General features: G+C 48.2%; 1 protein-coding gene across 3 annotated transcripts; it reads left to right on the top strand.

The window, feature by feature from the left end:
• The first annotated feature begins 375 nt into the window (after window positions 1-375).
• Window positions 376-17,937, top strand: LOC101164149 (teashirt homolog 3). 3 transcript variants are annotated; one of them, XM_023956112.1, is made up of 3 exons: window positions 376-864; window positions 13,546-13,738; window positions 13,839-17,937. In XM_023956112.1, exon 3 carries the CDS (start codon window positions 13,925-13,927, stop codon window positions 17,117-17,119), a length of 3,195 nt encoding a protein of 1,064 aa, XP_023811880.1. In that variant the 5' UTR covers window positions 376-864; window positions 13,546-13,738; window positions 13,839-13,924; the 3' UTR covers window positions 17,120-17,937. The 3 variants fall into 3 exon arrangements, with proteins under 3 accessions (XP_023811880.1, XP_023811879.1, XP_023811881.1); XM_023956113.1 differs by lacking the exon at window positions 376-864 and adding an exon at window positions 13,297-13,427; XM_023956111.1 differs by lacking the exon at window positions 13,546-13,738.
• The last annotated feature ends 3,912 nt before the right edge of the window (window positions 17,938-21,849 follow it).

The raw sequence follows: 21,849 nt of genomic DNA, 5'->3' as shown, positions 1-21,849 counted from the left end.
CTCAGCACAATTTGGCTTAAAGATTATTTAAGTTTTTATTCTTTTAATAAAAATAAAACATTTAAAAACATATGGTTAATAATATTGTGTTTGTTTTCTTGCAAAAGGGAAAAATGTGGTTTTAAAGCTTATTTAAAAGTTTAAAAAATATATATGCTAAAAATGTATTGTAAAGAGATTATAAGCATTTTTATTGGTTTTATGAAAACCTGAGGGAACGTGAAGGTCAATCCTGGAGTGACCTAAATGAGAGCATCGGGGATAAACGGAGTGGGTTTCCGTTTCAAAGTCAGATGTTGCGTCACAAATGTGTGTAAACCGGCCCCGGTGAGTTCCTGGTTTCTGCAGTTTGTCATGTCTGGAAGCGTCTGAACAACAAGCTGCTCCTGAGAGGAGCCACAGGAGGACGCAGGCGGAGGTGCCCGCCCCTCTCTGAGACGTAAAGAGTTAACGGAGCGGCGGTGGGTTTGCCCATTCTCCGCTGTGAGTGACGCGATCATCTCTATTATCCCTCAACTTTGCCTGTTGCCAGACCAGGCAGCCGAGGTGGACGCAGCTCCGCGCGCCGCCGTCTCTGCGCCATCGGGCTGATCTGCGCTTTTTCTTTGTGACTGTTGCGCGCAGGCGGCTTTTCCCCAGCGATGATTTCTAGTTTTCTCGTCCGTCGGACCCCCCGATGTTGTGCAGTCTACTCCACGAAGGCGTAAATCTCTCTTGACTGGAGGTGGATCTTCCTGGATACGGAGGAGGGGGAGGCGAGCTGTATGAAACACTGACTAAAGCCGCCGACAGAAGGAGTCTTTGACGGAAACCTCGCTCCTAAAATGCCTCGGAGGAAACAAGAAGCGCCGAAGCGCGCGGCAGGTAAGCGGAGCGACCAGATTGTGCGTAAAAAGAGGCTTTGCTGTGTGTTTGCTGCGGCCGCTCGGCGCACTTCCAGTCACGGAATTTCCGTTTCCTCTGACTGAAGACGTGCTCCGTCACTCCTCTGAGACCTGGAACAGACGTTTACCTGTGAGAACGCGAGCGTCCAGCTGAGCGCGGCGTGGATATTTCCGCGCCGGAGACTCACGAAACTTTCCCTTCCTATTGTTCTCCGAACTTCCAGCTCGGCTCGTGTCGCAGGTCTAACTCTCATTTAAACGGGATCAATAGGAGTGACTGACACCCCCCAACCCCCCAGGACTGAATGGCGTTTTTTTTTGGTCGATGGTGGCAGCTCGAGGCGTGCCGTGAAGGGGAGCGCGGGGCTTTGCGCGCATTTGATCTGCGCGCATAACTTCTGCACACACAGAGAAAAACTATCTATCTCCCTCCTGGGCTAAGATAAACACCGTGGACGTGGACAATGGTGCTTCGTGGGCTGGAATGAGCCATAATCGACAGTTGCCATGTCTGATTTGACGGTTGATTGATCGGCTGTCATGCGGCTTTGATCTGATCCTTCCCGATTTGCATCAGAAAATCACTTCCCAACATGTGCTGCGGGCCCCTGACGTCACGTTTCCACCACTTTTTTTGTTGTTTTTTTTTACTCTCTGCCTCTCCCTCGCGCGCACGCGCAGATACGCGCTCTGTATCAGTGATGGTCAAGTGACTCGAGTACAAAAAAAGTGAAAGAAGGGGGTCGGCAAAGTGGTTTCCCAGTGAGAAATGACTCCCTCAAACACAGACACACACTCCCAGCAGAGAACATCACACTCCCATGCGCACATGCTCACTCTGAACACACAGTCACACACATACAGTGGGAAGAGGAGGCGGGAGGAGAGGGTTAGGGGTTGTAAAAGGAGCAGTGTGCTATGTAATGGAGGGGAGGAATGGGTTTGCTCTGTCAGACCGGGCCGTCACAACGGCTTTGTTTCATGTTTGATTTAATTGTCTCTCCCCTGACAGGCCCATTCATCAATGGCTTTAATGGTCAATCAGAGACAGGCTGAGTGAGTGCTCCCATTCTGTTTAGCCATAAGCTGGCCTGGGCTTTTATTTCATCAAAATGCCCCAGCCTAATGTACATGCTCACTGGCTCAGAGTGGCCGCGGGGAGCACATAAAGAATGACTGAAAGCTTTCTGATTTCAGATCAGGGAGAGCCACGGGTTTTTTCATCTCCTCTCGCTGCTCCCTTTTGCTGCTTTCTCTGTTGACGAAAGGGAATAAAAGGCTGTAATATAGATCGGTTTGTGTTTTTAGAAAACAACTTTTTTCTCCCTGAAACCACGCTTCTTTGTTCATTCATTCATCCATTAATTTCTCCACTTTTTTCATGCTCCCCTTCCACCCCTGTCAGTCAGTCCGTGCAGCTGCAAGTTATAAAGTTGTCAACTGTTCAGTGGCACACAAAGGGTGATGATGAATTGATTGCAGCACAGAGCATGGTGATAGAGAGAGCAAAGAAAAGGATGACAGATGATGGGCCTTGATTAGGGACTTAGGGGGAGAGTCAGCCCACTGCAACCTTGAGACTTGCATGAAAAATCCACACACACACACACACATCCAGCTCTGCTCTCATTGTCTCTCCAGCACACACACACACACACACACACACTTAGCCTGTCTGTGGTTTTCCTTCGTCTCTGAAAGGGTTTCTCTCGCCACGGTAGAAAACTTGTTTTGCCTGCTTCATTAGCGTTGGTCCAATTAGCCGTGAGGCTGATGGAGACCTGACAGGCCCTGTGATTGGAGATGACAAGCTCGGGGTGCCCAGCCCAATGAGGTTTGCCACCACTTTGATGTAATCAACTTGATATTACACAGAGCCACTCGCCTTTGGTTGTGCTGTAACTCAATTTTCTGCTGCAGGTGACAAATGGGCCTGCGTACCTGGGTCAGGTCTGAGTGCTCTTAACAACCAGGGGCAGCTGCTCACGTAAACAGGCGGGGGAGAGTTTACTAGCGGTGGGAAAGCTGCCCTACTTTTCTTTGCCGATTAGCTTTCCCTGAAAGTCGGGGCCTGAAGCTAGCGGAGAGCTAGAACGCTCCGTGACGGGAACTCGACACCGGCTTTGTAGCGCGGTACTTTTTCTCTGTAATGTCCTGAGCTGTGGAGTATTTGGGTGTTTACAGTACTCGGTGTCGGTTCTGTCGGTTGATCCGTTTACTCCATCGCTGTCATAAGGTTTGCTCATTTGGAGAGGGCAGAATTTGAGTCCAGCATCAGAGCTGGAGGGGTAGGGGGGTGACACCAAAGCTGGTTTCCTCGTTCTGCAGGGTCGGTGTTGCAGCCCTGCGAGTGTGTCTAACTCGGGTTTGAACGGGTGGTTCTCAACGACGAGTAAAAGAAATGGGAACCTGCTGGAAACCGCCAACATCTCCCTTCCTGTATGTTAATCTTCACGCATCACATAGGCATGGTGCACGCCATCGTAGTAACTGGAGACGTGCACACATCTGGAGCGGTGACGCTGCTGTAGACGCAACTATTGACAGCAATCACACAATCAGCCTCCCTGCCTTCCTGCTGCACAACTTGAAAGATTACGGAGGCCGTGCGGGGACAAACAACTGCAGGACACGCGTATCGGCAAACGTCAAGCCCTAACAACCACATGGGAGTTAGTGTTCAGGTGAGAATTGGGCAAACGTTTTGGCCTCTTAGGCCACGTTTGCTCATGAAAGTCCTGCAGCCGGATTCCGGTGAGGCTGAGTCACGTCTGTGATCTATGCGTCTGATAAGTGCATACCTAATGAAGCCGTGAGCACCAGTAGAAGGAAGAGGAGGACAGCTGACAGAGTGTTTCCCACAGGTATTGACAGACGCCTTTTTGTTTTCGCCATAGGCCTCGACTCATAAATCCTGCCTGTGTAATGATAACAGTGCCACCCTGCCAGCGGATGACTGAAAGGGACGCTGTAGGAGAAGAAAGAAAGAGGGCACAGAGGGAGGAAGAGGAGGAGGAGGTGGTGGGAAGGATGAGGAAAAGAAGAGTGGGGGCGTCTCCTTTTTAACACACTCTTGGCAGATGTCAGGCCGTGGCGTTGGGCTGCTGGAGGGAGGGAAGAGCGTGAGCGCCGTTAGCCGTTAGCTACTTCTGTTCGGATGCTTTGAAAAAATAGTCCCACTGCTGCCATGATAGATGCAGCTGCACCGTGGTGACAATTGGAGCTGACCAGGTCCCTCCTGACCCGCCGCCACCCCCTCCCAGAGGTGGAGGGCCTGATGGGGATGTGTGCACTTTCGGAGGAAACTGAGCCGTCGTTCTTCGGGGGTCCTGAAACCCAATCCACGAGGAGAATAGGCCGGCCATGCCAAAGAGCCGATTTCCTTTTCAACGGAGTCATTTATCACTGACCCACCCTTCGCTCCTGACACAGTGACATGTGTCATTTATCAAACGGGCTTTAGCAGACGCACAGAGGAGAGAGGGAGAGAGAGAGGTGGATGAGGGAGGGAGGGAGGGAGAGTGAAAAGAGGAGAAGAATGAGGTGCAGAGTCAGAGGAGAGGGACACACAAACTCCTGTTTGTCAGCGTGTGAGAAATTTTCCAGCGAAGAGTGAGTTTTCCTGAAACCCATGAGGAGGGGTGGTGGGGTGGGGTGGGGGGTCGAGATGACGGGAAGGATTGAGTTCCAGCGAGCTGCTGCGCTTTGATGAGTGACAGAATGCTCCTCCATGCCACGTCACAACCCAATGAAGGGGAAGTCTGACAAACTCGTTGCTGTTTACTCATAATGTATGCACAACAAACGCACGCGCGTGCGTGCGGTGTGTGCGTGCACGCGGGGGGCCATATGGCGCCTAATGTGTGCGTGCGGCTCCCTGATGAGCGGGCCTGACAGGTATCACTCATGCAGCAGCCTGGCCTTTAAATGAACCCAAGCTGCTCTGCTCTCCCGTGGCCCTAACAGGCTCTCTGCAAGATGGATGCTTCTTTAAAAATCAGATTAATGATGGATACCAGGCTTATAGCGCCATTTATCACCAAGAATATTATTTAGGCCGACTGTGTATGGCTGTAACTGGAGAGCTAGGACGAGAAGAAGCAGGGTGTGGTTGGACAGATACTCACTGCGTGATGGATGGCCGGGCGCTCTCTCTGAGTGTTACTAGACACCGGTGCCGCAGCAGAAAGCCATAATCAGATAGCCCAGGGATGTTTGTCCCACAACTACACTACCCAGATTGCCTTGCCTGGAGGGTTGCTTCATGAAAGGTGCACGTCTATCAAAAAAGTTTGTGGAATCACGACAAAGCTCCACATGTTTTTTTATGAGAGGGTTTTTTTCCCCCCAGAATAGTCGCCATCCCTCCTCATTCCAGAGAAGTCATGAATGAAGTACAGTGGGAGGTGAAGGCAAGGTCATCTGCGCTGAAGAAAAGAAATGTTTTTTGTCCTCTCCTTGTTCCCTTCTCCCTCCTTCCTACCTCCTCCTCCTACGCACCACTGTGATTTATGATGGCCATCCATCTTCAGGCTGTGTCCATCACCTCCTCGTTGCTAGGAGATCATGGCAGCAGCTGCGTGTTGGGAGAGGGATTTGGTTGTCCCACTTTCCAAACGGACTTTGTTTGCTTTTTCCTTTTTGACCGAGTTTAAACTTCAACAGAAAATCCCCCAAACTCTTATTTTGAAAACAAACACCAGAGGTTTGTTTTTTTTTTCACCATCTTCGCAAATGCTTTAGGTTAGACCCGGTGTCTTTATTAAGCATAAAAAGTCTTTCAGACGCTGCTGTAAGGACTCTGGAGGTCTGGAGAAGGAACGTTCTTTCCCTGCAGATGTGTGGGATTTCTCCATGTCCAAAGAAACGGAGTTTAACATGATTAGAGATTCCTGGTTGTGTGTAGGTGTGAGTTTTAGTGTTTGATGTTGTGTGGTCCTGTCTGGGTTTCACCGCCTCTCATGTGGTGACAGCTGGGATAGGCTCCGCCCCTCTGGAATGGAGACAGGATAAAACCTTTTATTCCTGTAATCGTTATTTGACCGCTCATTAAAAATCTCTTCAAAATAAAAGTATGTTTTTTTATATGAGATATTGTATCTGAGTAGTGGTCGGTAGGGTTTTGAATCATTATTTTCACCTCTAAATTTTCAAACGGGTGTCACGGTGGCCCCCGCTCTCGACTCCTAGTCCGCAGGTCTGAGCGTAGGTTCCAGTTGCCGTGGCGACACCAGGAGAGTATCTGAAATGTGAAACAGTCAAACCAAACATCAACAATCAAAACAGGAAAGTCAGATTCCTGAGTGTCCTCCCGCGACACCTCCCACCAGCTTCAGACAGTTTTACAACTTCCTGCCTGTAGCGGCGAGGACAGGCTGGGGCAAATCCGACGGCGTTTGGACAAGCCCAGCCTCCCGCAGAAAACGCTTTCTTTAAAAAAACACACACACACACACACAATAATCCGGACCAGTGTGAAGCAGACTGGCTATTGTTGTGCAGCAGATGCCTCGTGTGTGTTCAGGTGCATCCAGATAGTTTCCATTACTGGGCTGAGATCAACAGGCTGTTTACTACCTGCTCTCTGCTGAAGGCCTCACCTCACTCTTTACCCCCCCAGACAGGAATTTAGCATCAACTTCATTGGAGATCATTGAACTTCCATTCCGCCTTAACCCTTGTACTGTCCTAGGCACTTTAACATTGGGAGTTGGGTCATCTAGACCAGTGTTTTTCAACCAGTGTGCCGCGGCACACTGGTGTGCCGTGGGAAATTGCCCTCATTAACTGATCTAAAAACATTTTCCATCTCCAGGATTTCAGCTCTGTTTTCATCCAAACAGGCCCTGATAAAACACTGAGAAGTTAGGAATATGAAAGATCTTAAAATTACTTTTTCTTTGTGTTTTTTTAATTCTATTAAAGACATTTTGATAAGAATGACTGTACCGCGATTTAGCTGCAGCTATAACAGTTTGCGGAAAAGTCCCGCCCCTTTAACTGTCTCCGCCAATCATTCTTTAAGGCTTAATCGCATGTCATCAGTCTGACCAATCAGAAGTGGTCAAAGTCTTCACTTCCGTTTTCTTAATTCTGCTGATGAAGTCGCTCAGTTCTAACAGAAATACCAGCTAAAGCTCGTCTTTAGCGGTGTAGCTTTCCACAGAATGTGGTGTCAGACCGTGGAACAAGTGAACAAAACAATGAAGCTCAGAGACGCGAGTCTTTCTGCCCTTTTTCGGCAGTTTTCACACTACATCTCCCATGATGCATTGGCTTAAAGGGCCAGTGTCCCAGCGCACAATGAGTCGTCCTCGTGAAACGTCTTGAAACCACAACAAACAAACAGTTTCTAAATTTTCTAATTTAACTTTCATTTCATCTCTTAGAAAAAACAGCCGCAACTTCCTGCTTTTCCGGCTACAATTATCACAAAAACGCACATGAGATTGGGGGGGGGGCGCTGTCAATTAATACAGACCATGAATTTCTGCTTTTTTTTTTTTTTTTTTGGATGCTGGTGTGCCGCGGGATTTTTGTCAAGGTTAAAGTGTGCCGTGGCTCAAAAAAGGTTGAAAAACACTGATCTAGACCCACTAGACAGAGCTCTGAACCTTTTTTCTTCAATGATTTGTGATCTTCACTGGTGTCCATGGATTACATGAAATCCTCTCCATCTTTATTCACCTTTGTCGTGGTAGGAAGAACACGTCAAAGTAAGGGGGGGGGTCATCTAACCTACAACCTTTGCTCTACTGGAAGTGGCTTTGGTCTGAACTTTTGCTGAAGGAAAAGGAGGATGAATGCTGAGAAACCTGATCAGGTCAGATTTTGATAAGACAGGAGAAGTGAGGGGAAATCAGCAAACCAGACGTGTTTGACGGGAACATCACCTTCTTCTCATCCTTGGTTCCACAGCTGTGGTTTTAGGTTGTGCATGTTTTTATCACTTGTTGTGGCTGCTCCAACCTGCCACTTCCTTCACTCCTTTCGTTCCCTCCTATTTTCCGGAGCGCCACGCAGGAGGTCTGCATATGTCTGCGGCTCGTCTCTCGTCGGATGAAGGGGTTGAACGTTCAGGTCATGGGGGGCTGTGTGTGCAGCTGGCAGCTTTGTGGTCCAGCCATAACACAACAGCCAGCTGAGGGCTTGTTGTTGGCTCTCTCCTCCCACTCTGGGCGCTGACGAGGTTGAGCTCTGAGCTTCGCCTGGGGCCTAGAAAGATCTCCCTCTGTTTTTCCCATCTCCCGTATCAAACACATCCTGCACTACAATTGGCGGACGCGGTGCATTCACAATCGCGTCAGTTGGTAGAGAACGCACACAAACACGAGCTGACACAGACATCCACGGTGGCTCGGAACGTGACGGCCCGCCGATGCCCCGCATAGGAAGGGAGCGCGCGGCGCCGCCGTCTGGGGTCGTATATCTGCAGAACAGACTTATGTCCGAACGGGTTAGGATTTTCTGATGGCCACAGATCACCTGTTACAGTTTTTCTCATGGGACTTTCAGCCAGCTCCTGAGGATCAAAGGCAAAGAACTAAGTTTGATGGAGTGCACTACTTTGACATGAGTGTACACGAGAAAGGCATTTTAGGTATGTCACTGATCTGCTGCTGTTCTGACAGAATGGGGCTGTTTTTGACTAAATTACTTGAATCTATGAAGGAGTTTTGGACAGCTGCAAAACTTGAGAGCGGGCACAAGCCGGCAGTAGTTGATGGAGGGTGAGGTGACTTCCTGTCCTGTAGTGTTCAGTCTGTTTCCTGTCAGCAGGAGTCCCCCCCACCCCACCCCACCCAATTGGCCGTGTTGGTTCAGGCCGTCAAGGTCCACTTAAAACACTGTCCACATGTCAAGACAGCCGTTTTACAGCGTGATGCAGTGAAAGGCTCTCCTCCACTGCTTTAGATAAAGCATCAAACCCGAGATTAAGAACTGTCAAAATGCTCATTCATTTCCATTTCAGTCTATATCCTACATTTTATTTAAATCTCTCTGTTATCCAGTTCTGATTATGATTTTTTTTTTTTCCGGATTCTGAAAGCAGCGAAAAGCTTTTCCATTACTGAAGAGACCACCTATGTAGACAACTTCCTGTCACCTCCCAGGACTCCAGCTGCTTCTTTTTTTATTTTATCAGACAACAGATGAGTAAAGTTGTGAATCTTGAAGCCGTGACATTTGTCTTCCTTTAAACCTTCTGATGTTGATTTGTAACAATAAAAAAAGTGGGGTTTTTTTTGGGGGGGGGGTCCTTCAGTCAGACCCTTTTTGTGCCAAAAAAGTCGCAAACACAAAGAAAAACTTGTCCCTGTGACGTCCACGCAGAGAACAGCCTCATTTTTTTCCCTTTTTAATCCCGGTGCCTCTGACAACACTGTTTTTTTTTTAGTGTGAGGGTCAGACGCAGGTAGTTTTGAACGACACATCCTGTTTACCCTGTTTCTGTTGGGTGTGATCGGCTGTTTCTCCAGCTGTGGAGGCCAAATCGAGAGCGTTCTTCCTGATCAAGAGCTCCGTTTGGAGAGGACAGAGAAGGCTTTTGCAGTCTTCTGTTTGTGTCATGACAAGAAGGTTTATGCAGACGAGGTTTCTCTCAGGTGAAATGCAAAAAAAAACAAAAGCGCCTCAGGAGATCATTTGTGCACAGCGACCAGACCGGCTGCAGACGCAACATCTGAAAACATCACCTGAGCAGAACCCAACGGCATGATGGGAGCTTGTGCTTTAGCGGCACCTTCCTCGGTAACACCCCCCTCCCCGTCTGTGCCCTCATCGTGTCCCTGATTGTCAGAGCAGCACTGCAGTATTTCTATCAGATGATCTCTCCCTGCTCGTCTGCGGCCCTTATGTTTATGAAAATGATCCTCCGCAAGAATGCCTTCTGCATGCCAAGATGTCACTGTCTTTCCTCATCGCCTGAATCGGCGTGCACGTTCCAGTGTGGGAGGGGTTTCAGGTGTCATAACCGACAGCCTGTTTATGATCATGTGGAGGTTGTGTACATGAAGCTGAGAAGTGCGTTTCTGCCTTTTCCTTTACGGCTTTTGTGTTTGTGGGAGTTTGTTATTGCCGCTCTGACTGAGATGTTGCTGCTGTGAAAAGCGCTCCTCCTTCCATTCTTGCACCGACCCCCCACCCCCACCCCTCCTCAAAGGAACCATTCACAGAATGAAATGATTCCCATTTTTACGCCACACGGCAAAAGATCAGATTTTTTTTTTTCGTTACACCAGCGTGCACAAATGTTCCCCCTTTTTCCCGCCCACACTGAGAGGATTCATCCACTGGCCCTCCACCATACATTTACATTTTAGTTAAGGCTGCATGTAAAAGTATTGTTGTACTCATAATATTCATAATTTATTCTAAGGGAGCCTCTATATTCCTATCACCTTTTATTAGCTTGATAAATCACCTCTGTTGTCAGTCAAGGCAGGGAGAATAATTGGATGTGGTTGTCGCCCTGTGTGATGGATTATCAGTCATTGGGGATTAAATTAACAGATAGTGCTCAGACATAATGGTTTTTGTTTTGCATTTTAAATTGCCTGGGAGCAGGCTTTGACTCTAAAGGTTTTATTGCTGATCCTTTCGGACTTCTCTCCCCCTTTTCCTGCTATCTGGGCGTCACGACAGATGAAGAAGAAGCCACAGGGCTGCAATGGGTAAACCTTACAAACTCCCAAATATCTCGAAATGCAACACGATGTTGTAGGTATGTGCATCTTTGTGAACTAACCAAACAGTCTAAAAATGGGGACGTTTGAAAGTAGAGGTCTTGGTTAAGCGGTTTGACAGGCCTCGCTGATGTAAGCTGACATCTGTAAGCGGTTAGTCAGGAAGCAGACGCATTAACTTCTTCATCTCGGCTGAAATTTCTCCTTTAAAGAGGAGCAGAGGAAAGTGAATGGAAGGAGCACGTCTCTGGAGGGCTGGTAAACAGGGAGATAAATCCCCTGTACGTTCAGATATGTCTGAGCATGAGCCCCTCGCCGCTCCTCCCTCCTCCCCGCCACCACATTATCATAATTGTGTCCAGAACATGAGGGGCCGGGGAAGTGATCATGTCATTTTATTTACACCCTGCTTGGCCCTTTTTACAAACGACATGCCACTGACTGCCGAGCGGACTGGGGCCCGACGACATCTTTTGATCAGGGCTGTCGGGGCCGATCAGCGGAGAGTGGCAGGTAATGGATACCCAGTGACAAACCAAATCTCCGGGAGGACGGAGAGTAGGCCGCACCTGCCAGGTCTCCATTAGGCTGGCCTCTCGGCGGGGCTGCCTGCTGACTCTGCCCCCGGGGCCCAAATCAGAGCAGCGCCAGGCGCACGGCTGCCTGGAGATTGGCTGTTAGTGCTGGAAATGAGAGTTCTTTCAGCTATGACATTCTTGTTTAGACTGGATATGTAAACATGGCGGGGTGAAGGGTTTAGTCGCACGGCGTGCCTTTGTTTGTTTGTGTTTGGTGCGTGCACAGGTTCTAGATTGGGGTGGGACTCTTCAGGCACGTCACGATTCAATTAAGGTTCTTGAGGCAATGATTGGAGGATGAAACACACATCGCTGCTTCCTGAGTTTATGCCATGGAAACATGAGACATTAGACCAATATTACTCACTTTTCTCCACCCAACTGTATTTGTAAGTACAGACCAAATCAATACCCATGTTTAAGTTTTATCTAAGACCCATTCCGATGAAAATGATGTTTTGACTTGAGGACAGATATAAAGAAAATTAAGCTCAAAATTACATTTCTGAGTATTTCTTTATTCAACTAAATCAGGAGCAGATGAAAAAAATGCCAATTTAAAAATGGTAGTGCATTTGTGACGTAGAAAATATTCTGGGCGGAGCCACAAGCTCCCTGCTCCGCCCCTTTCTGATGCATCCACTGGCAGACTAATAGATCCATGAACGTCTTTGTTTTCCTGGTCTGAGCTGGACGACTGGACATCTGTGATGTTGCTCACCATTTTTCTTGCAGCAATAATGTTAGGTTGAGGGTGTGAGAGTCTGACAGAGAGGCTCACAGACTCTCAGTGAAGTGGAGTGACAGCTCACGCTTCAAACTCAACATTAACTAAACAAAAGAGATGATGGGGAACCATCTGCTGAAGTTCTCCTCAAACACTGTGTGAGAGAAAGTTAAAAACAGTGAGATTTTGGCCAAATTCTACAACGTCTTCACTGAAAATAGAATAACCTTCTCGTTCATCTGCTGGTTTCCCTCACTAACTGTACAGAACTAGAACGGTCTCACACACTGTTTAAGTCTGCTCAAAGATTACAGAGCAGCTGATCAGAACACATGTCACTTTATCCCATCGGCAAATAACAAAAAAGCCCACAGGATCTCCAGGGCCCCGCCCATATTCTGCATCATAAGTTTGAGTGGCTCCCCCCACTTCGCAGACTTCGCCCTGCTAGATGCAGAACACGGAGGAGGAAAATCACCTTTGCACTCTGGGCGGTCCAGCTTCTTAAATCCGCAATTACACTTCTTTTTCTTTATCGTGTCCGACTGGGTCTGTCCTCGTATTAGGGAAGTTATTGCACTTTTTTAAGCCACTCTCTGCAGCTTACAAACAGAAAAGCCCCTCAGGGATAAATAAAGTTGTTTGAATTTGAATTGAATTGAATTGATATGAAGAATGCAAAAACAGAGTGTTATGGGTGACGGAGGCAAATGTTTACTGAACTCCTGCCGCTCTGCAGAAAGTAGGTTCTAGAAACCGACAGTCTGGGTTATTTAAAATGTTGGCTAAAAACGGCATAATCGTGATTAAAAGACCACTGGGAACACTTTGACAATAAATCAAAAGATGAATGGATTGGGACTTTTTTATTCCCTTACCTTTTCCGACGAGGGTCGGAGTTTCCACATGTTATCCAAAATAGTTGGAGGTCCAAACGGCCTCGGCCCTGTTTGCCATTTGTGAGTGAGGCGGTCAGGGGGGGGGGGGGGGGTTGGGAGCCTTTGCTAGAGGGGAAGACTAGTCACCCCGTGGGATGCAGGAATTTATGCGTGTTCTTGTGTGTATGTGGAAGAGAAGTACACATCTGCATAGGCGGAGGCGCACACTTATCATCTCCCCTCATGAGAGCACCGGGCACCAAAGTGACAGCCCACTTACGCATCGCCATCAGGTCAACAGCTCTGCTCCAAACCCTCCTTCGCTCTGGGTCTGGCTTTACTCTTTTCTCTGTTTCATGAAGACGGGCTATTTTCTTGTCACTCAAAGTTTAAACGTGGGACATCAAATTTTTTCTCAACATCAAAAACGAACTTCTTCATTCCGAACGATGTCAACATTTCATCCACCAAACTTTGACATCCCCTCTGTTGGAGGTTTAGCTTTTAGCTTTTGTGCCTGTGTGTCATCATGCATGTGTGTGTGCGTGTGCGTGCACGTACGTGCGTGTGTGTGTGTGTAATCGGAGAAGAGGCAGATGAAGAGGCGTCAGACATATTAACTGACAGATGGAGGTTGATCCAACTCATTTATTACCCCAGAGGAGAATGCCACAGTAAGATTGGGCTTCATTAATTTCAGATTTAGTTTTCATTTCAAGCTGTTGTGCCCTGAGATAAATAAAATGGTGCATTATGTTTTTGCCAAGATATTTCTTTTTTGTTTTCTTCCAGTGGAAGGAGAGAGGAAAAGGGGAGGCATAAGTTCCGTGTGGCTGGGGTAGTATATAAATACAGGCTCGCCTAGAGGAAAATAACACCTCAACGGTTGATGAGGTGAAATGGGATGACTGTAATTTCTCAGCTCAGCTTTAAAGGCTCCCACACAGATGGCTCATTTATCCCTGGGAGTCCTCGGGCACACATTGTAGGGAAACTTTTTCTTCAGTTATTCTAACATAGCGTGTTCACTCCCTACGATTTAGCTAATCTCTTTCCCTCTTTCTTTGTCTCCATTCTCCTTGCAGCTTACTCTCCTGAGGAGCTGACGGAGCACAACGCGGAGGAAGCGGGAGGAGGAGTGCTGCCCTCAGTCCCTCGGGATGACCTTCCCATGAAAGAGGAGGATTTGGAGCAAACCATTCAGACTGCCAAGGAGAAGCTCTGCCAGCAGGAATCCGCCGAGGCCACAGAGCTCTCCGGACACGAGGTGGACAGCGAGTCGCATGCGAGCGAGGCGAGTGAGCGCCTCTCGGACTCGGAGAGCCCCTCCGGGAAAGTTGAGGCCAACTTAGTGGCATCCTCTCTGAACGCTGACTCCCAAACCTCCTCTGTAGGCACAGACACCTTAGAGCAAATGAAGGCTATCTACTCCAGCTTCCTCACCAGTCCGTTGTGGTCGCCGCTGAACTTGAACGCCACGCCCCCACAGGTGCAGTCTTCATCTTCTGCAGAGAAGCCGGCGCGCAGCAGCAGCACCAGCAGCAGTAGCAGCTGCAGCAGCGGTAGCTACGACTGGCACCAGTCTGCCGTGGCAAAGACGTTACAGCAGCAGCATCCTCAGAGCCGTCAGCCGGCTCCGTCCGAGCCCAGCCTCTTCAGTACGGTCCAGCTCCACAGGCAGAACCCGCGGCTGTTCGGCTCCATCTTCACCGGGGCCAGCAAATTCCGCTGTAAGGGCTGTAGCGCTGCTTACGAGACTCTGGTGGAGCTGACGGTTCACATGAACGACACGGGCCACTACCGGGACGACAACCAGGACAAGGCAGGCAGCGGCGCCAAGCGCTGGTCCAAACCACGCAAGCGGTCCCTTCTGGAGATGGAGGGCAAGGAAGATGCCCAGAAAGTCTTGAAGTGCATGTACTGTGGTCACTCCTTTGAATCCCTGCAGGACCTCAGCGTCCACATGATCAAGACCAAACACTACCAGAAAGTGCCTTTGAAGGAGCCCATGGCTCCTGTGGCAGCCAAAATCATGTCCTCCAAGAAAAGAGGGTTTGTAGGTCTAGACCTCACTTCTGCACACCGATCCAGAGAGGGGACCCCCAAGTCAAAGGCCGACCCAAGTGAACCCCCACAGAAAGCCTCCTCCGGCCCCCACAGCACTTCTAATCACCGCTATGGTCACCAAAATGGTGCTAGCTATACGTGGCAATTTGAGTCGAATAAATTGCAAATCCTGAAGTGTATAGAGTGTGGCAACTCTTACAACACCCTGCAGGAGCTGAGGACCCACATGATGGTGACGGGACACTTCCTGCGGGTGAACAGCTCTGTAGTCAAGAGAATCAAAACATTCCCAGAGGCCACCTCCCCCAACCCCGTCAGGGTCACCACCCCTCCAGAACAGAAGGTCCAATCTGTGCCACTCGCCCCTTCTACCTTCTCCTCCCAACCTCTTCAAACCAACTCAACCTCCCCGGCCCCCTCCCTTCCTCTTCAAAAGATCAAAAAAGAGGAGGTTGAGGAGGAGTGCACCAGACAAGAGGCTGCTGAAACAGAAAAGCTAGTCCCAGTTTGTGTGAGTAAGGAGGAGGAGGAGGCTGAGAGGGAGGAGAAATATGACATTTCAAAATACAGCTATCTCACAGAGGATGACCTGAAAGAGAGCCCCAAGGGGGGGTTAGATATTCTCAAATCACTTGAAAACACTGTGACATCAGCTATCAACAAGGCGCAGAGTGGGAACCCAAGCTGGGGGGGCTATCCGAGTATCCATGCAGCCTACCAGTTCCCCAACGCCCTCAAGGCCCAACAAGGCAGCATGGAGAAGAATTCCCACGTGAAATTCTTGCTCAACGGAGGGGAAGGAGTGTTGTCCTCCTACGCTAAGAACCAGCCCCTCGTCTCCCCGTTGCTGAGTCAGCCCTCCTCTTTTTCCACCAACAACTTCCAGGCTATGGAGGATTTGGTGAGAAAAGTAACGGAGAAGGTAGCAAAAATAGAACAGAGGGTTAAGCAGCTTTCTCCAAAGAGGGAGAACCAGCTGTCTCCGTGCAGCAGCGAGGCCGGAGAGGTTGACTCTCCTCTGGAATGGAGGGAAGTCACGCCAGCCAATAGTGACAGGGGAAGCCATAGCAACAGGGCATCTCCAGCAACAGAACCCAGGAGGGATCCAGCAGCCAGCTCGCCTCTGGCTTCCACACTAAGAGGCAGCACCGCCATCATCACCGCTCACGCTGCTCCTGAGCAGCCCTTCGTCAACCCGCTAAGTGCTCTTCAGTCAGTAATGAACATACACTTGGGAAAAGCAGCCAAGCCCTCTTTGCCAAACCAAGATCCCCTGAGTCTGCTTTCCAGGCTCAGCCAGAGCATGACGGAGAAGGCTGCTGTGGCCACTCCCCCATCACAGACCAAAAAGCCAGAAGGCGTGGTTCACAACAGTCTGTGTCAGCCCAGCGACGACCAGCCAATGGACCTCACGAAGAGCAAGAACGATAAAGGAAGCTCCGTAGCCTCGGCCCCCCTGACGCCCTCATCCACAGCCTCATCTATCTCCCCCATCTCGCTCGTTACCCCCGCAAAGCTAACAGTAGTGTCCCCCTACACGTCCAGCAGCCCCCTCCATGAAAATGCCCTGTCAGATATCTCGGACATGCTCAGAAACCTGACCCAGTCCCACCCTATAGCCAAGCCTCCCTCACGGCCCCGGGCAGCGGACAAAACTGAAGTGGTGGGCTCCACGCGCGAAGAGGACGACCCGTCCCTGCACGGCCACAAACGCAAGGGCCGCCACTCCAACTGGAACCCGCAGCACCTCCTTCTCCTGCAGGCACAGTTTGCCTCCAGCTTGAGGCAGACGTCAGAAGGAAAGTATATCATCAACGACCTCAGCCCGCAAGAAAGGATGCACATATCTCGCTTCACTAGTCTCTCCATGACCACCATCAGCCACTGGCTGGCCAATGTCAAGTACCAGCTAAGAAGAACAGGCAGAACAAAGTTCCTGAAGAACCTGGACTCCGGTCAGCCGACATTCTTCTGCAGTGACTGTGCCTCACAGATCCGGACCCCGGCGGCTTACGTGTGCCACTTGGAAGCCCACCTGGGGTTCAGAATCAAGGACCTGGCCAAGCTGTCCCCCAAACAGACTTTCAAAGACTCCACTGCCCTGAGTGAGAAAGTCCTTCCCCTGGAGTCCCTACTGTCCCCCCAAACAGAGGAGGACTGCAACGGATCCGTGTACCGCTGCCAGCTCTGCGTCCGCAAGTTCGCCACCAAGCACGCCATCAAACTTCACCTCAGCAAGAGCCACGGCAAGTCTCCGGAGGACCATCTGCTGTACGTGTGTGAATTAGAAAAACATTAAGCTCTTCTAGGCAGTCGACATTCATGAAGACGTCCCTGATAGGACCGTTCAAAAGAGTCTTTGAATGCAGCCAAACGCACAAAGACGCCACGAACTACTGTTACAACATGTCAGCACAAGCTGTTTACGTCTGTTCGGCCTGAAAGCATTTCTGATTTGTGTATTCCAAAATGTTTCTTTCACTCCAGAGTATACTGTGTGTCAGCGAGGCTCCGCTGTTGAGAAATGGGAGGCGACAGATGTGAATCTTTTGACTCGAAGGTCAGCGTCAACTTGAAATGTATTAACTTTATTGTATTTATTTTGTACTTTTGTGCGTTTGTTTTCAGTTGCTGGTAGTCTGCATGTGTTACATTTCTACAGTCCTGTTGGGATTTTAAAATGCCCTTTCAAACTTGCCCTTTTTAGTAGCCAAATTCATGGAAACGTTCCTTTGAAAGAAGAACCTGCAGAATTTCGTCTCTTTGTTTTGATGGTTTTACTCTGTACAGCCTTTACGTTTCCTCGCTGATTGTAAAAAAAAAAATCTGCCTTATTCGTTATCATTGAGTAAGGGGCACTTAAAATCCAGGTCTGTGTAAAAATGTATATATATATATATTGTGTAAGCTTACAATTTGCTGTCTAAATTATGCATACTTGTTATATTTCCTAATTTAAGAGGACTATGACTATCCACTGGTGCAGAGACTTTGAAGAAGATAAAAAGGACACTGTTTTGCACAATAGTTTTATAAAAAGTTATTTGATAAGTAAAAAAAAACACACATCCAAATATGTTAATGCCTCGTGCTTCTATGATTAAATTGAATTAATTCCCAAAAAGCTGTTAGTTTCTTTTATGAACATTTGGTTTGAAAGCTCTGATGCTCCGGTAAAATCCTGCTGTTGTCCCAGGTTATCATGACTGAGCGTTTTAAAATAGACTCAGCTGCAGATACCCCAGGTAGACAAGCTCCATCCTTGTCTGAGGGCAGAGCTGATGTTTCTCTGTGTTGCTGTTGAGGTGGACTTGAGGGGGGCAAGCAGTGCCGCTGCCTGCGAGGCGTCTGGCAGGTGGCGTGTGCTGCATGTAAACCACCAGATGTTTCGGAAACGAGCCACTGGAGGAGGAGGAGGAGGAGCAGGCAGGCGGGCCGCAACAGCAGGCAGAGTGGGCTGATTACCATGGGGGCTTGGATGCCATCCGGAGCCCAGGGCACAGACAGCAGATCTGGCACACACCTGGACTCGGAGACTGTCCCTTGGAAAAAATAAAGCAGATCCTATATATGCGTGCTGAGACGAGCTGACAGTGCTGCAGAATGCGCGGGCAGGTGCTACCCCCTCCAAGCGGGCTGTTGGATCTAACCACATTACTGGCAGGTGTTAATGCCATCAGTGTCGTCACAGTTCGGGCGCAGAGCCGTGTCAGGGAAAACTTTTTGCTGGCGTTTTTTCTCATTCCGTAGATCAGCCGGCGTCCACCTCCGTCTTCTTTGAAGGTGCCGGAGGGACGCCGTGTTCTCTCCGTTTGATCTTCCCAGGCTTTTGCTCGTCGTGACTGACTGACTGAGTGACTCGGAGATGGGGAAGTTATCTGGTTACCATGGCGACGGCCATTTGCCCAGCCTCTAACCCCGCTCGCTCGCTCACTCGGCAGAGGACAGCTCGAGTGCAACACACCCATTTACTCTCTTAAATCTCATCATCTCGCTTCAGTTCCTCCCACCCGGGAACAGATTAATTAACACACACACACTGTGTCCTGACCCCGTCTTCTCACACAAACTCATTACCGCCTCAGACTCGCTCCTGGCCCTCCGACGTTTAGGATACATCAGTGAAGCGTTGTGGGAGAACCCAGCGATGACTCACATCTGACAAGCAGAATAAAGCCCTTAACAAAAGATGATAATTGAAAGATGGCATTCGGGCCGGTAGCCATTGATAATACAAATGAAAAAGGCTGAGCGGTCTTATTAAATATCAAGTTTTACTGATCCCTCGCAAACGGCAAATGATCTCCTGGACATGATGGTGTTTTTCAGCCCTGCATGTGTTGACGATGCTAAAGGCTGGGTGATGGACCTGGGTGGAGGATTGTTGGGGGCGTTAATGAGATAGTTGACACTTTGGGGGTTAATGAGAGGCTGGAGGGAGAGGGCTAAATGATTGGACTTCTGCTCGAATAAGCATCAGAGTGGCTTCTGGGGAGCGACGCAGGAGCGGGAAATGTGCCGCAGACCATTTTTTTGCATTCAAACGTAAACTTCCTCCCAAACTGCGTCTTCCTCCAGTAATAAAGAGGAGATTAGATGTGTTACCCATTGTTGTTTTGTCTCCACTCTCCTTGAAGGATGGATAGTTATAAACGCCGACTCGCCTCAGTGCTCCTAAAACAAAGTCAGGAGTGGGGGGGGGCAATGAAAGGAGGCGGACAGGACAGGGATAGGATAGGACGACAATGAGTCCCCCCTCTCCTCCACTCCACGGATCTCCCATCAGCTCTTGTCATCCCTCTAATGAATATCAGTTAAATTGCTCTGTGGATCTGAGGAGTTTGGATGTCAATGTGATTTGTGTGAGTGTGGCGGATGGAGGGGCCCAGACTAATGAAAGGAGAGCCCGGCCTGACAGAGTGATGAGCATCAAGCCCATCAGACCAATCACACGAGGGCGGATGACAACGCCGACAGACAGACAGCCGAGGAGGAGAGACGATCTGTTTAGGGAAGGAAAATGGCTGCCAAAATACTGTAGGATTGCTTTACGGCGCGCCGGCCTACAGCCGAGCCTCCTGGGTTCCTTTGCTTGTTTGAACACTTGCATTCGAAGCTTCCTCCAGGAGCAGACATGCCGCTGCAAAGAGACAGGACACTAATCCTACAAATAAAAACACCAGGAAGTAGAAAAAGAATCTGTCCATGAAGCACTTTTTAACAAACGAACTTTTATGATAAGAAATCAAAATCTGAAAGCAAAGACTGTCACGCATTCAAAACGGGAAATATCAGCTAAAAAATCTAACTTTTAGATAGAATTACTTCAAATGAAATGTTCTAAAAAGTGTTTTTTTCTAGTTCTAAGCAAATTGTTTGTATTTTTGAGTTTTTATGAACCTAATTGTAGTTGATTTTGATTAGAGTGATAAAAAGCTAGTGTACTAAGTGGACGCGACTCATTTTAGAAGAAAATGTCGTCGTAAAAGCCGACCCAGCTTGATAAATCCTCATCAAATCTAAAACTAGCACCTATTCCTAGAACTTAAATGTACATTTTTGTTTTTAGAATAATGACAATGAATGCCAGTCTAACTTGTAAACATTTAAATCCTTAAAATTGAACCAAAGGTTATAGAGTAATTTAGGTTTTTTTGAGTGTTGTGTGGATACTGTGTGAGTGTGTGTACATGCATGTATGTGAGCAGTAATGCATGTAGTTTACTACTCATCTCATCTCATGACTTTATCCTCTGTGCCGAGCGACTAAAACCCAATAAAGTTTAGCTTCAATTACAAAATAGATTCATATTAACACACTTCAAGGAATACTAAACAGCTGTAATTGTAAAAGCAAAGCAATCCAACAGAAGAGGCCCTCAGCTGCAATCTGTGTGTTTGTTTGATGGACAGGACAAAAAAATACATTTTTTTAATCCTAAATCAGGTTTTTCTATTGTCAAGAGTTTGGAGCATTTTTAATAATAATTTCCAGATCCTAGATCCGAATGAGACAAAAAAAATATTTGACTGGTGATTTGAAAAAAGCGCTGACTGTATCTGAGACCTGGACTGAGTGACGTTCCAAACAGGAAGTGGCTCCTAGAAGCCAAAATCCCACAGACTTCTATAGAGAAATAAACAGCTGTTACTCAGTCATTCTATAGGTCAGAAGAATCATTCTGGATCTGATACTTTTTCTTTTTGTTACATCTTCCTTATTTTTTTCATATTTTTTCTGTAGTTCAAGTTATTCAAGGCATGAACTGACCAATCAGAGGCCTCAATAGGTAGCCGGTCTCACGTTGAATGTTCAAGGCACTTAATTGACATATTTGGTGAAGCCTGCTTTCAGGTTGAAGGGGTGTGGACTTCCAACAAGCCCACTCCTGATTGGGCAGAGTGGTTTCCATAGAAACGTTGACTCGGACTTACTCGGGCCAATCACAGCGTATTGGCAATTTGTGGTTCCAACATCCATATTGCGAAAAAATGGCGACTGAATTGACTACATTATGTAGAGCAAAGAGAAGTTAAAACAGCTTAAATATCTCGAATGTCTAAAAAAAGGTTTTAAGACTAAATAAAAAAAATTCCCGCCACTATGTTTGACAGAAATGGAAGACAATATAAGAAGTGTTGGCTGTTCAAAGTGATGCGATGTCTTCTGACAGCGGGGCAGGAGTCATGGTTGTGCCAAGTCGGCTTCACCCTTCACCTCTGACCTCTGTCTTTTATCATGTGATGCTGGTCACATGACGATGGCTGTAACGGTCAGTAGCCTGTCCTGGAAAGAACCTCCATTTTGGATTTCTTGGTCTTAAAAACTATTTCTCAGAAACAAAGTGTGAGTTTAAATCAGAGATTGACGCAAGAGATAAACTGAGACAGAAAGACAGAGTGGTTTAAGGTGCTTTCATTTCTCGTGCGTGTTTTCATGCGTTGTTCTCCTGCTGCCTCGGAGAGCTGTCAGAGGTATTTTACTGGGATATCTGACAGATTCGCTAAAGACACTCAATCCAGGGCAGC

This window comes from Oryzias latipes, chromosome 6 (genome assembly GCF_002234675.1).
Source record: "Oryzias latipes chromosome 6, ASM223467v1".
In the NCBI taxonomy this organism is placed as follows: Eukaryota; Metazoa; Chordata; class Actinopteri; order Beloniformes; family Adrianichthyidae; genus Oryzias; species Oryzias latipes.
The sequence above is the reverse complement of the archived record's forward strand: the minus strand, read 5'-3'. Positions and strand labels throughout refer to the sequence as shown.

Bases quoted from the DNA above. Each gene is read 5' to 3' on its own strand.
- LOC101164149 (XM_023956111.1), top strand. From the start codon at position 825: ATGCCTCGGAGGAAACAAGAAGCGCCGAAGCGCGCGGCAG. The intron at 865-13,838 runs GTAAGCGGAGCG...TTCTCCTTGCAG, and splicing joins AGCGCCGAAGCGCGCGGCAG to CTTACTCTCCTGAGGAGCTG.